We start from the raw sequence: 14,145 nt of genomic DNA on the forward strand, positions 1-14,145 counted from the left end.
TTCTAGGTGGACCTCATTCTATATTCTTCCATTTCAAATTTTCTACAACTTATTGAACAGGTGAATGTACCATGGGCTGTAGATATAATCAATTGTATCAATAGTCCACCAAGATTTGATTCTAGGGTTTCCTCTCGGGGGGGGGGGGGGGGAAAGTATTGATAAGGCTGATGTAAAGGAACAACATGGAAAGGCTGACTATAGGAGATGTTTGTACTTTTATTGATCAGATTGACCAATGAATGAATGAATGAATGAAATACTTATATAGCGCACAATGCGAACTGAATCGCCTCTAGGCGCTGTGGCGAGCTTTGATCATCTGCTAAAAGAGGAAGGTCTTGAGTTTTTTCCTAAAAGCCAGGTGATTTTCTTCCAGGCGGATGTTTATTGGTAGAGCATTCCATAGCCGAGGCCCTTGGACAGCGAATCTCCGATCCCCCTTGGATTTATACCGGGCTTTGGGCACGAGGAGGAGGTTTTTGTTGGCTGATGGAAGACTGCGGTTTGGTGTGTAATGATTTATTTTCTCCATAAGGTATTGCGGAGCTTCTCTATGCACGCATTTGTGGGTGAGGCAAAGGGTGAGGCAAAGGGTCTTGAACCAATCATCAACCTCATAACAGAGGATCCTTCCCTTGTGGAATTTTCATTTCTTTCACCATGGAGAGATCTCCTTGTATTGGTGAGATCAGGGCAGGAGATATTGATGGGACTTGATGTGATGGAGGATCTTAGTAGGACAGGTAGATCTGTATTAGATGGCGAAAGATTCCTTTCTTCATGAAAATGATGAATATCAATAACATTATTTCGTGATTTCATCGCATCCAATCTGAATCCTATTTAATTAATTCTGATCATCAAAATTATTAAACAAAAATCAACTGGTATCATTTCATACTTTGCAAACCAGTCGAGAATACTAATCATCGGAAGTCAGTTCTTCCTTTGGAGACTTTAACTGAATACATTTCCCTGAACTTTGCCTGAATTCTTTTATCTCTAGCAGAGTCACTGAGGCAACAGTTCACATGCTGAACCGACCAACCAGCCAACTCCGCTATGGAGGAGACCCAACAGAAACACAAACATAGAAGAGCGACAGCAGAGAAAAGACCAAGTGGTCCATTGAGTCTGCCCTTCTTTTATTTTATTTTTTTATTTATTTTTGTTCTTTTTATTAAACTTTTAGTCAGGATATAGATCTATATTTATCACAATCATGTTCAAGTTTACTTCCTGTATTTTGTATCACTGACTTTGCTAGATGTCTGTTCCAATCATCAACTACCCTTTCAGTGAAATAATACATTCTTGGGCTTAGGTTTTGAACTTTCCTCCTAGTTTGTGGTCATGTCCCCATTTTCTTCTTGGCTTCATACTGAGAGTCCTGTCCCCCTGAACCTTATTCACCCCTTTCATGTATTTAAAGGTTTCAGACATGTCCATCCTTTCCCTTCTTTCCTCCAGACTGTACATATTTAATCCCTGTAGTCTCTCCCGAGGTTTTATCCCTCAGACTTTTCATCATTTTTTACCCCTCCCTGGACTCATTCTCTCTTATCAATATCTTTATTTAAGTGAGATCCCCAGAACTTGACACATAACCTCCTGCCTCCCGCTGGTGACCCCTCTAGTGATATAAAGATCTATATAGAGGAATCAGGACCTCCTTCCTCCTGCTGGTGACCCCTCTAGTGATATAAAGATCTATAGAGAGGAATCGGGACCTCTTTCCTCCTGCTGGTGACCCCTCTAGTGATATAAAGATCTATATAGAGGAATCGGGACCTCCTTCCTCCTGCTGGTGATCCCTCTAGTGATATAAAGATCTATATAGAGGGATCAGGACCTCCTTCCTCCTGCTGGTGACCCCTCTAGTGATATAAAGATCTATATAGAGGAATCAGGACCTCCTTCCTCCTGCCGGTGACCCCTCTAGTGATAGAAAGATATATATAGAGGAATCAGGACCTCCTTCCTCCCGCTGGTGACCCCTCTAGTGATATAAAGATATATATAGAGGAATCAGGACCTCCTTCCTCCTGCCGGTGACCCCTCTAGTGATATAAAGATCTATATAGAGGAATCAGGACCTCCTTCCTCCTGCTGGTGACCCCTCTAGTGATATAAAGATATATATAGAGGAATCAGGACCTCCTTCCTCCTGCTGGTGACCCCTCTAGTGATATAAAGATCTATATAGAGGAATCAGGACCTCCTTCCTCCTGGTGATCCCTCTAGTGATATAAAGATGTATATAGAGGAATCGGGACCTCCTTCCTCCTGGTGATCCCTCTAGTGATATAAAGATGTATATAGAGGAATCGGGACCTCCTTCCTCCTGCCGGTGACCCCTCTAGTGATATAAAGATCTATATAGAGGAATCGGGACCTCCTTCCTCCTGCCGGTGACCCCTCTAGTGATATAAAGATCTATATAGAGGAATCAGGACCTCCTTCCTCCTGCCGGTGACCCCTCTAGTGATATAAAGATCTATATAGAGGAATCAGGACCTCCTTCCTCCTGCTGGTGATCCCTCTAGTGATATAAAGATCTATATAGAGGAATCAGGACCTCCTTCCTCCTGCTGGTGACCCCTCTAGTGATATAAAGATCTATATAGAGGAATCAGGACCTCCTTCCTCCTGCCGGTGACCCCTCTAGTGATATAAAGATCTATATAGAGGAATCAGGACCTCCTTCCTCCTGCTGGTGACCCCTCTAGTGATATAAAGATATATATAGAGGGATCAGGACCTCCTTCCTGCCGGTGACCCCTCTAGTGATATAAAGATATATATAGAGGAATCAGGACCTCCTTCCTTCAGCACTGTGTCCACAACATTGTATCTTTGTAAGTTAATTATTTTGCACTTAGATATATTTATCTGCTTTGACCAATCTTCCAATGATGACAAATCATGTTCTGCGTTAGTCAACCAACACAGTATTGTCCGCTGGTCACAGATCACAGTCTGGTTGGATGCTTCTGTATGGTTTGTTTTGGAGTACACCTATGATGATCTGAATACAAGTTTGCAATCGTTATCAAAGCTTTGCTGTGATTGGTTGGCAGGGTTTGCTGTGCCCGGCCTTGGCAGTATGTTTTGGGTCATTGTTATGCTGGAAGACCCATCCATGACCCATCTTCAGTGTTCTGGATGAGGGAAGAAGGTTCTCATCCAAGATCTTACAATACATGGCCCCGTCCATTGGCCCCTCAATGCGGCAAAGTCGGCCTGTAATTTTATCAGAGAAACACCCCCAAAGCATCATGTTCCCACCTCCGTGTGTGACTGTAGGGATGGTGTTCATGTTCCCACCTCCGTGTGTGACTGTAGGGATGGTGTTCATGTTCCCACCTCCGTGTGTGACTGTAGGGATGGTGTTCATGTTCCCACCTCCGTGTGTGACTATAGGGATGGTGTTCATGTTCCCACCTCCGTGTGTGACTGTAGGGATGGTGTTCATGTTCCCACCTCCGTGTGTGACTGTAGGGATGGTGTTCATGTTTCCACCTCCGTGTGTGACTGTAGGGATGGTGTTCATGTTCCCACCTCCGTGTGTGACTGTAGGGATGGTGGTCTTGGGGTCATAGTCACCATTTTTCTTCCTCCAAAACACGGCGGGTCGAGTTAATGCCAAAGAGCTGAATTTTGGTCTCATCTGACCACAGAACTTTCTCCCAACTCTTCTCTGAATCATTTAAATGTTCATTGGCAAACTTCAGATGTTCCTGTACATGTGTCTTCCTGAGGAGGGGGACCTGTACATGTGTCTTCCTGAGGAGGGGGACCTGTCCATGTGTCTTCCTGAGGAGGGGGACCTGTAGATGTGTCTTCCTGAGGAGGAGGACCTGTCCATGTGTCTTCCTGAGGAGGGGGACCTGTACATGTGTCTTCCTGAGGAGGGGGACCTGTACATGTGTCTTCCTGAGGAGGGGGACCTGTACATGTGTCTTCCTGAGGAGGGGGACCTGTACATGTGTCTTCCTGAGGAGGGGGACCTGTCCATGTGTCTTCCTGCGGAGGGGGACCTGTACATGTGTCTTCCTGAGGAGGGGGACCTGTACATGTGTCTTCCTGAGGAGGGGGACCTGTACATGTGTCTTCCTGAGGAGGGGGACCTGTACATGTGTCTTCCTGAGGAGGAGGACCTGTCCATGTGTCTTCCTGGGGAGGGGGACCTGTACATGTGTCTTCCTGAGGAGGAGGACCTGTACATGTGTCTTCCTGAGGAGGGGGACCTGTACATGTGTCTTCCTGAGGAGGGGGACCTGTACATGTGTCTTCCTGAGGAGGGGGGCCTGTCCATGTGTCTTCCTGAGGAGGGGGACCTGTCCATGTGTCTTCCTGAGGAGGGGGACCTGTACATGTGTCTTCCCGAGGAGGGGGACCTGTACATGTGTCTTCCTGAGGAGGGGGACCTGTCCATGTGTCTTCCTGAGGAGGGGGACCTGTAGATGTGTCTTCCTGAGGAGGAGGACCTGTCCATGTGTCTTCCTGAGGAGAGGGACCTGTACATGTGTCTTCCTGAGGAGGGGGACCTGTACATGTGTCTTCCTGAGGAGGGGGACCTGTACATGTGTCTTCCTGAGGAGGGGGACCTGTACATGTGTCTTCCTGAGGAGGAGGACCTGTCCATGTGTCTTCCTGGGGAGGGGGACCTGTACATGTGTCTTCCTGAGGAGGAGGACCTGTACATGTGTCTTCCTGAGGAGGGGGACCTGTACATGTGTCTTCCTGAGGAGGGGGACCTGTACATGTGTCTTCCTGAGGAGGGGGGCCTGTCCATGTGTCTTCCTGAGGAGGGGGACCTGTCCATGTGTCTTCCTGAGGAGGGGGACCTGTACATGTGTCTTCCTGAGGAGGGGGACCTGTACATGTGTCTTCCTGAGGAGGGGGACCTGTACATGTATCTTCCCGAGGAGGGGGACCTGTACATGTGTCTTCCTGAGGAGGGGGGCCTGTCCATGTGTCTTCCTGAGGAGGGGGACCTGTCCATGTGTCTTCCTGAGGAGGGGGACCTGTACATGTGTCTTCCTGAGGAGGGGGACCTGTACATGTGTCTTCCTGAGGAGGGGGACCTGTACATGTGTCTTCCTGAGGAGGGGGACCTGTACATGTGTCTTCCTGAGGAGGGGGACCTGTACATGTGTCTTCCTGAGGAGGGGGACCTGTCCATGTGTCTTCCTGAGGAGAGGGACCTGTACATGTGTCTTCCTGAGGAGGAGGACCTTGTGGTGCCCCAGGATTTCAATCCATGGTGGTGTATTGTGTCACCAATGGTTTGTTTGGTGACTGTGGTCCCAACTGCCTTGAGATCCTTCACAAGCTCCTCCCATGTAGTTCTGGGCGGATCCCTCACTTTTCTCATGACCATCCTCACCCCATGAGGAGAAATCTTCCATGGAGCTCCAGACTGAGGACCATTGATGGTTATTTTGTATTTCTTCCATTTGTGAATAATCTCTCCGGCACTCGTCTCCTCTCACCAAGCTTCTTGCTGATGGTCTTGTAGCCCATTCCAGCCTTGTGCAGGTCTCCAATCTTCTCCCCGACGTCCTCTGACAGATCTTTGCTCTTCCCCATGATGGTGAGGATTGGAGGGAAGGGATTCTGTGGACAGGCGTCTTCTATACACATAACGAGTTGTCATTAGGAGAACCTTCTTACATTGTCAGGACTGATCTGTGTACCACATGAGCACCTACTGGAGCCAGTCTGTGGGGGGAGGGTTATTGTTGGTTGGTAGGGGATCAAATACTTATTTTACTCCCTGAACTGCAACTCCATTTATAACGTTTGTGGATTTTTCTGGATTTTTGGTTCATATTCTGTTTTATAGACGCTTCGTTTCTTTGTAAGCAGGAAAACGTACACAATCTGCAGGGGAGACGATCGTTATTTCCCCCTCTGTATGCTGCTACAAAATATCGTTCTAAAAAGAAATGTGGAAAAGTCTCCATTCTCCGAGTTGCCATGGTAATAACATTTGTAGACATTGATGGAAGTGTAAGGATGAGGATGTTGTAGATACATTTGCTGCACCGGGAACTTCCTCCGATCTGCACTTTGTAGAATGGGTTGTCAGTGAGATGTAGTGTCGGGGCCATGGGAACATCCTATAGTCTATGAGGGTGTCAGGCAGTTGTATTACATGTGTGTCCAGTAGTTCTTCTCCAGTCTGATGATCATGTTTCTTCCGGCTCTCTTCTCATTGACCTTCACGATGTTTAAAGGGTTCAATATTGAGTCGGCCCTTTGCAGCTATAACACCTTCACCTCCTCTGGGAAGGACGTCCACAAGGTTTAGGAGATGTGTCTATGGGGAATGTTTGACCATTCTTCCAGAAGAACATTTGTGAGGTCAGGTGCTGATGTTGGAGGAGAAGGCCTGGCTCGCAGTCTCCGCTCTAATTCATCCCAAAGATGTTCCATCGGGTTGAGGTCAGAAAAAGTCACATTTTCGGAGAGTAGGGAGGAGGTTTAAATTGATGTCTGTGCCTTCCCGTCCTGGTGACAACCATAACCCCAATTTCTTGTATGGGTGTCACCAGAACAGGAAGTGAGGGAAAATCTTCCCATTGTGTTCACATACAGAAATAAAAACCCACCAGAAAAGTGAACTTTTCCCCTCTCCGTCCAAAACAGAAAACCTGTCCAGGCTTTAGTCAGGCCGGGATGTAGATGTGTTGTAGAATTGGAGTGAGCGGTGGGCCACGGCGATGGGGAATGGTGGACAGGGGGGACACTGTGTTGGGGAATGGTGGGCCGGGGAGACACAGTGATGGGGAACGGTGGGCCAGGGGGACCAGGCGATGGGGAACAGTGGGCCGGAGGGACACAGCGATGGGGCACAGTGGTCCGGGGGGGACACGGCGATGGTGAATGGTGGGCCGAGGGGACATAGTGATGGGGAATGGTGGGGCCAGGGGGGGGGGAACAGCTATGGGAGCTGTGAGCCGGGGGGCGTGGTGATGGGGAATGGTGGGGCCAGGGGGGGGGATGGTGAGCTGGGGGGACACAGTGATGGGGAACGGTGGGCCGGGGGGACATGGTGATGGGGAAAGGTAGGCCGGGGGACATGGCGATGGGGAACGGTGGGCCGGAGCGACACAGCGATGGGGCACAGTGGCCCAGGGGGACACGGCGTTGGCGAACGGTGGGCCGAGGGAACAAGTGATGGGGAACGGTGGGGCTGGGGGGTCGTGGTGATGGGGAACGGTGGGCTGGGGGGGACATGGTGATGGGGAACAATGGGCTGGGGGACACAGTGATGGGCAACGGTGGGCCAGGGGGACATGGTGATGTGGCACAGTGGTCCAGGGGGGACACGGCAATGGGGAACGGTGGGCCGAGGGGACACAGTGATGGCAAACGGTGGGTCGGGGGACACGGCGATGGGGCACAATGGTCCAGGGGGGACACAGCGATGGCGAACGGTGGGCCGAGTGGACACGGTGAAGGGTTACGTTGGTTGGGGGGGACACGGTGATGGGGTACAGTGGTCTGGGGGGGACATGGCGATGGGGAACGGTGGGCCGGGGGGGACATGGCAAGGGGAACGGTGGGCCGGGGGGGGATATGGTGATAGGGAATGGTGGGCTGGGGGGACACAGTGATGAGGAATGGTGGGCCAGGGGGACACAGTGATGGAGAACGGTGGGCCGGGGGGACACGGCGATGGGGGAACGGTGGGTCGGGGGGACACATCGATGGGGAACGGTGGGCCAGGGGGGACAAGACGATGGGGCACAGTGGTCTGAGGGGGACACGGCGATGGCGAATGGTGGGCCGAGGGGACACAGCGATGGGGTACGGTGGTCTGGGGGGGGACACAGTGATGGGGTACGTGGTCTGGGCGGGACACGGCGATGGGGAATGGTGGGCTGGGAGGGGGACACGGCGAATGGGGAATGGTGGGCTGGGGGGGCACGGTAATGGGGAATGGTGGGCCGGGGGATGCGGTGATACGGTATGGTGGTCTGGGGGGGACACGGTGATGGGGTATGGTGGTCTGGGGGGACACAGTGATGGGGTATGGTGGTCTGGGGCGGGGACACGGCGATGGGGAATGGTGGGCCGGGGGGACGTGGTGATGGGGAAATTAGCCGGCTCCTGTCTTGGCAGCGCCGGCATTTGGAGGGAGCCGGGCTTCTTGCTGCTTGAGTTGAAATGGAAGCTTGTAATGCGGTTACTTCAGGCTGAGCGCTCCTGAATGGAGGGGACATCTGTGTTCTGTGCTCCCCCCCCCCCCCCCCAGTGCTCCTTCCGCCCAGCAAATATCATCATTCTACGCCTGCGGCCAGAAATACAACACTCCGTCCATGGGGGCCATCTGGGGGCTCTGATGGGAAGATACCCCCTGAAATCCTCTCCTCTGGAAATACGTAATTTTCAGTCTTTTTAAATCTGCAGCTTTCATTGAAGTCATCCCCAGTGATCCCACCATGGAGGTCCTTGCTCCGGCACTTCCTGTTATAAGGTGACAACGCTCTGTTTCTGCCTCCCAATTGCCCTCCTGTGTTGTCACCCCGATGATCCTGCCATGGAGGTCCTTGCTCCGGCACTTCCTGTTATAAAGTGGCAACGCTCTGTCTCTGTGCCCCAATTGTGCTCCTGTGTTGTCACCCTCCATATCACCCCCCCATGATCCCGCCATGGAGATCCTTGCTTTGGCACTTCTGCTCTGTCTCCCAATTGTTGTTCTGTGTTGTCACCGTGTCACATGGACTTTCGATGGACACTATACTGGGCCATTCCAGCACACATTACGCAGACACGGTCCACTGTTGTCATCACCATCAGGAAACCCGCCCTGAGAAATGCTGTGCCGCCGTCACTGGGGTGCGGGCAGACAGGAAGTGACTGCAAAGGGACTGCAGCAAAGAATGACTATAGGTAAAAATGTTATTCTATGATAGTTTTTTGGAGGGGTGGGGTGAATATCCCTCATGTTTTATTGATCTCCTTTCAACTCCTGTTGTGTCCCCAGGACTGGAAGTGAAGGGAAATGTCCCTAGGGGACACCGTAGTAAGTGTACAGCAAGTTTTAACCCTTCCCTGTCTCTATGGAGACACTGAAACGTAGGTAAATGGATTTATATGTAAATGTCGGTACAATCTGCATATAAACACAAAATAAACATTTGCATAAAATTGGAGAGTGCAGAATCGGATGCAGCTGTGCGTGGCAGCCAATCAGCTTCCAGGTTCTATTGTCAAAGCTTAACTGAACAAGCTGCATGTCACCCTACACCCATTCCTACATGCTGCCACCTTGCTGACCCACCATGAATCTTCTCTTCCCTTCCCTTACTTTCTCTTCCCTTCCTTTCTCTTCTCTTCCCTCCCCTTCTTTTCCCTTCCCTTCTTTTCCCTTCCCTTTTCTTCCCTTCCTTTCTCTTCCTTTCTCTTCCATTCCCTTCTCTTCCCTTCCCTTCCCTTCTCTTCCCTTCCCTTATCTTCCATTCTCCTCCATTCCCTTCCTTTCCCTTCTCTTCCATTCTCTTCTCTTCCCTCCCCTTCTTTTCCCATCCCTTTTCTTCTCTTCCCTTCCCTTCTTTTCCATTCCCTTCTCTTCCCTTCCATTCTCTTCTCTTCTCTTCTTCCCTTCCATTCTCTTCTCTTCCATTAACTTCCCTTCCCTTCCCTTATTTTCCTTTCACTTCCATTCTCTTCCATTCTCTTCTCTTCCATTATCTTCCCTTCCCTTCTTTTCCCTTCTCTTCTCTTCCCTTCCCTTCTCTTCCCTTCCCTTATTTTCCTTTCCCTTCCCTTCTTTTCCAATCTCTTCTCTTCCATTCTCTTTCTCCTTCCCTTCTCTTCCCTTCCCTTATTTTCCTTTCCCTTCCTTCCCCTTCCCTTCCCTTCCTTCTCTTCCCTTCTCTTCCATTCTCTTCTCTTCCATTCTCTTTTCTTCCCTTCCCTTCCATTCTCTTCCCTTATCTTCCCTTCTCTTCTCTCTAGCCATCAGTTCATTAGTTGACCCCATCTGGCTAAAAGCTAATCTTTGGAATATGTAGGGGGGAGGATTAGACCCTTCATCGGGTTATTTTTCCTGTATCCCCGTTGTGAAGATTTTCTTTCTCTTCTTGTCCTGGGAGATGAATTACACGGAGGCCACAGGCAGCAATACAATTCTATCATGAAGAGCGCCAAACCACCAAACCACCAAACCACCAAACCACCAAACCACCAATGGGTCCAAGGAAACTTTCATTATTCAGCAGATAATGGAAATCACATCCAATGTGTTTCGAGGGTCTGAAGAACTCCTCCCCCGCATTTAACTGTATGCTTGTACCCCTGACACAGGTGGAGCATTCAGACCGCCAAAACACGTTGGATATTTTTTTTTTCCAATTACCGTATTTGGTGAACGGTTTTCCTTGATGAGTTGTTGAGTGTCCTTGTGGTGGTTGGTGGTTGGGGGTTTGGTGCCTTTTCATGCCATATCCTTCTCTTTCTGGATTCTGAGTGACAGGCTGACAAGAGAAGCCTCACTAGGCCCATTGAGCCTTAGAAATGGGTGGGATGTCCTCTAATATCCCACCACTGATTATCATTATACTGTGTGCTTCTCCTATACTTATTCTGGAGCCCCGAAACACGTTCCTAAACCTTCCCCATGCTGCTATAAAATAGAGATTCATTATTGTGTCCTCAGCTTACTTCCTGTCCTGGTGGCACCCAAGTGTCAGGGTGTGATGGGGTCTCGTCGGGACAGGAAGTGGGAGAAATGTTCCTGAAATCAGGACCCTTTTATAGTGGAGCGAGGAAAGGACCTGCGTCATGTTTTTCTTCAGGCTCCTTCACATCACGTGTTGTTGTCATTCATATAGTGCAGCACACCCACACCACAGGGCACCACAACGCACCATACAAATGCTGTGTGCAGTGTGGTGTGCTACATTTCCTATACAGACCAATATATATTTCTTCACATGTTGGGGTGAATACACTGTCCTTCAAAAACAACGGAGTGCCTAAAGCAATGCATGTAAATATATCCATTGGAGCGCACCGCGCTATGGAGTGAATGAGACCTTACTGTGTCCTCATTGAGGAGATTCACCCCCCACTTCTTGTCCCACTGATTCCTTCAGGAAACGAGGACAAATCTCCCCAGTGGAGAATAAATGTATGTTTTGTCTAGAGTTGGGCTCCAGGGCTAATTTACTTCTTTGCAGTATGATAATGAGCATTGTGTTGCGTGTTAAAGATATGTTGTGTTAAGGAAACCCATTGAAATCATTGAACATTCATTAACATATGATCCCTCTAGAGAAGGCTTCAGTGTATCAGCATCCTCCCAGCCCCCATGGTGGGCCTCTAAACATTCCCTCTAGAGATATCTCCAGTGGATCAGCATGCTCCCTCTCCCTCCATGGTAAGCTCCTAAACATTCTCATTGGGGTCTGGTCCCTCTAGAGAAGGTTCCGATGGATCATCATGTGCGCACCCACCCCATGATAAGCCCTAAACATTCTCATTGGGTTTTATTCCTTCTGCAGAAGGTTCCAATTGGTCGGCATGCCCATAGTGGGCCTCTATACATTCTCATTGGGGTCTGGTCCCTCTACAGAAGGTTCTGATGGATCAGCATTCGCGCACCCAACCCATGATAAGCCTTAAAAATTCTCATTGGGGTCTGATCCCTCTAGAGAAGGATCAGGCCAGGACTGTGTCCCCATTTAGGAGATTCACCTTCGCTTCCTGTTCCAGTGATTCTTTCAAGAAACGAGGACAAATCTCCCCAGTGGAGAATAAATGTATGTTTTGTCTAGAGTTTGGCTCCAGGGCTAATTTACTTCTTTGCAGTATGATAATGAGCATTGTGTTGCGTGTTAAAGATATGTTGTGTTAAGGAAACCCATTGAAATCATTGAACATTCATTAACATATGATCCCTCTAGAGAAGGCTTCAGTGTATCAGCATCCTCCCAGCCCCCATGGTGGGCCTCTAAACATTCCCTCTAGAGATATCTCCAGTGGATCAGCATGCTCCCTCTCCCTCCATGGTAAGCTCCTAAACATTCTCATTGGGTTCTGGTCCCTCTAGAGAAGGTTCTGATGGATCATCATGTGCACACCCACCCCATGATAAGCCCTAAACATTCTCATTGGGTTTTATTCCTTCTGCAGAAGGTTCCAATTGGTTGGCATGCCCATAGTGGGCCTCTATACATTCTCATTGGGGTCTGGTCCCTCTAGAGAAGGTTCTGATGGATCATCATGTGCACACCCAACCCATGATAAGCCCTAAACATTGTCATTGGGTTTTATTCCTTCTGCAGAAGGTTCCAATTGGTTGGCATGCCCATAGTGGGCCTCTATACATTCTCATTGGGGTCTGGTCCCTCTAGAGAAGGTTCCGATGGATCATCATGCGCACACCCAATCCATGATAAGCCCTAAACATTCTCATTGGGGTCTGATCCCGCTAGAGAAGGATCAGGCCAGGACTGTGTCCCCATTTAGGAGATTCACCTTCGCTTCCTGTTCCAGTGATTCTTTCAAGAAACGAGGACAAATCTCCCCAGTGGAGAATAAATGTATGTTTTGTCTAGAGTTTGGCTCCAGGGCTAATTTACTTCTTTACAGTATGATAATAAGCATTATGTTGCGTGTTAAGGTAACCCATTGAAATCATTGAACATTCATTAACATATGATCCCTCTAGAGAAGGCTTCAATGCATCAGCATCCTCCCAGCCCCCATGGTGGGCTCTTAAACATTGTTATTGGACCTGGTCGTCTAGTGAAAGATCAGCTCATGGCCACCCCATGAAAAACCCCTAAACATTCTGATTGGGGTCTAATCCCTCTAGTAAAGGTTCCAATGGATCAGCATGCTCCCAGCACCAACCCCCCCTCCCCCCCACACACTTTGTAAGCCCTTTAACATTTTCACTGGGGTCTGGTTCCCCCAGAGTTGGCTCTGATGGATCAACATGCTCCTAGTCCCCTCCATGGTGGGCCCTTAAATCTGATCTCTCTAGAGAAGACTGATGGATCAGCTTGAGCACTTAAACATTCTCTTTGTGTTCTGGTTTCTCTAGAGTAAGCTTCAATGGATCATCATGTTCTTTGCCCCCCCCCATAGTGGGCCTCTATACATTCTCATTGGGGTCTGGTCCCTGAAGAGAAGGTTCCGATGGATCATCATTCGCACAGCCGTTCCATGATAAGCCCTAAACATTCTCATTGGGTTTTATTCCCAGAAGGTTCCAATTAATCAGCATGCTCCTGCCCCATCCCCCTCCCAATGGTGGGCCCATAAACACTCCCTCTAGAGACGTCTCTAATGGATCAGTATGTTCCCCCCCCCCCCCCCACAATGGTGAACCCCTAACCATTCCCTCTAGAGAACTCTCTAATGGATCAGCATGTTCCCTGCCCACCCCCCCCCCCCCCCCATGGCAAGCCTAAACATTCTCATTGGGGTCTAACCCCTCTAGAGAAGGTTCTGATGGATCATCATGTGCGCACCCACCCCATGATAAGCCCTAAACATTCTCATTGGGTTTTATTCCTTCTGCAGAAGGTTCCAATTGGTCGGCATGCCCATAGTGGGCCTCTACACATTCTCATTGGGGTATGGTCCCTCTAGAGAAGGTTCTGATGGATCAGCATGCTCCCAGCCCCCTCCCCCTTCCCAATGGCGGCCCATAAACACTCCCTCTAGGGACATCTGTAATGGATCAGTACGCCCCCCCCCCTTCCCAAATGGTGAACCCCTAACCACTCCCTCTAGAGATGTCTCTAATGCAGGGGTCTCAAACTGGCGGCCTTCCAGCTATTGGGAAACTACAAGTCCCATGAGGCTTTGCAAGGCTGACAGTTACAAGCATGACTCCCACAGGCAGAGGCATGATGGGACTTGTAGTTTTGCAACAGCTGGAGGGCCACCAGTTTGAGATCCCTGCTCTAATGGATCAGCATGCTCCCTGCCCCCCCATGGCAAACATAAACATTCCTCTAGAGAAGGTTCTGATGGATCATCATGTGCACACCCACCCCATGATAATCCCTAAACATTCTCATTGGGTTTTATTCCGTCTGCAGAAGGTTCCAATTGGTCGGCATGCCCATAGTGGGCCTCTATACATTCTCATTGGGGTCTGGCCCCTCT

At 49.6% G+C, this 14,145-nt stretch overlaps 1 protein-coding gene across 5 annotated transcripts in view; it reads left to right on the top strand.

Annotated features, from left to right (window-relative positions):
- Positions 1 to 14,145, top strand: part of SLC6A9 (solute carrier family 6 member 9) — a 198,284-nt gene that overhangs the window by 117,129 nt on the left and 67,010 nt on the right. The window contains exon 1 of one of the 5 annotated variants that reach the window (XM_077450767.1): positions 492 to 510. The exons of the other annotated variants lie outside the window; for them this stretch is intronic. Coding sequence (XP_077306893.1) covers positions 493 to 510 — 18 coding nt within the window. The 5' untranslated portion in view covers position 492. Of the gene's footprint in view, positions 1 to 491; positions 511 to 14,145 lie in introns of those variants that run through there. 5 annotated transcript variants of the gene reach the window in all.

The sequence above is a fragment of the Lithobates pipiens genome, unplaced genomic scaffold (genome assembly GCF_037356315.1).
Source record: "Lithobates pipiens isolate NorthernLeopardFrog02 unplaced genomic scaffold, aLitPip1_a1.2 Scaffold_23, whole genome shotgun sequence".
NCBI classification, from domain to species: domain Eukaryota; kingdom Metazoa; phylum Chordata; class Amphibia; order Anura; family Ranidae; genus Lithobates; species Lithobates pipiens.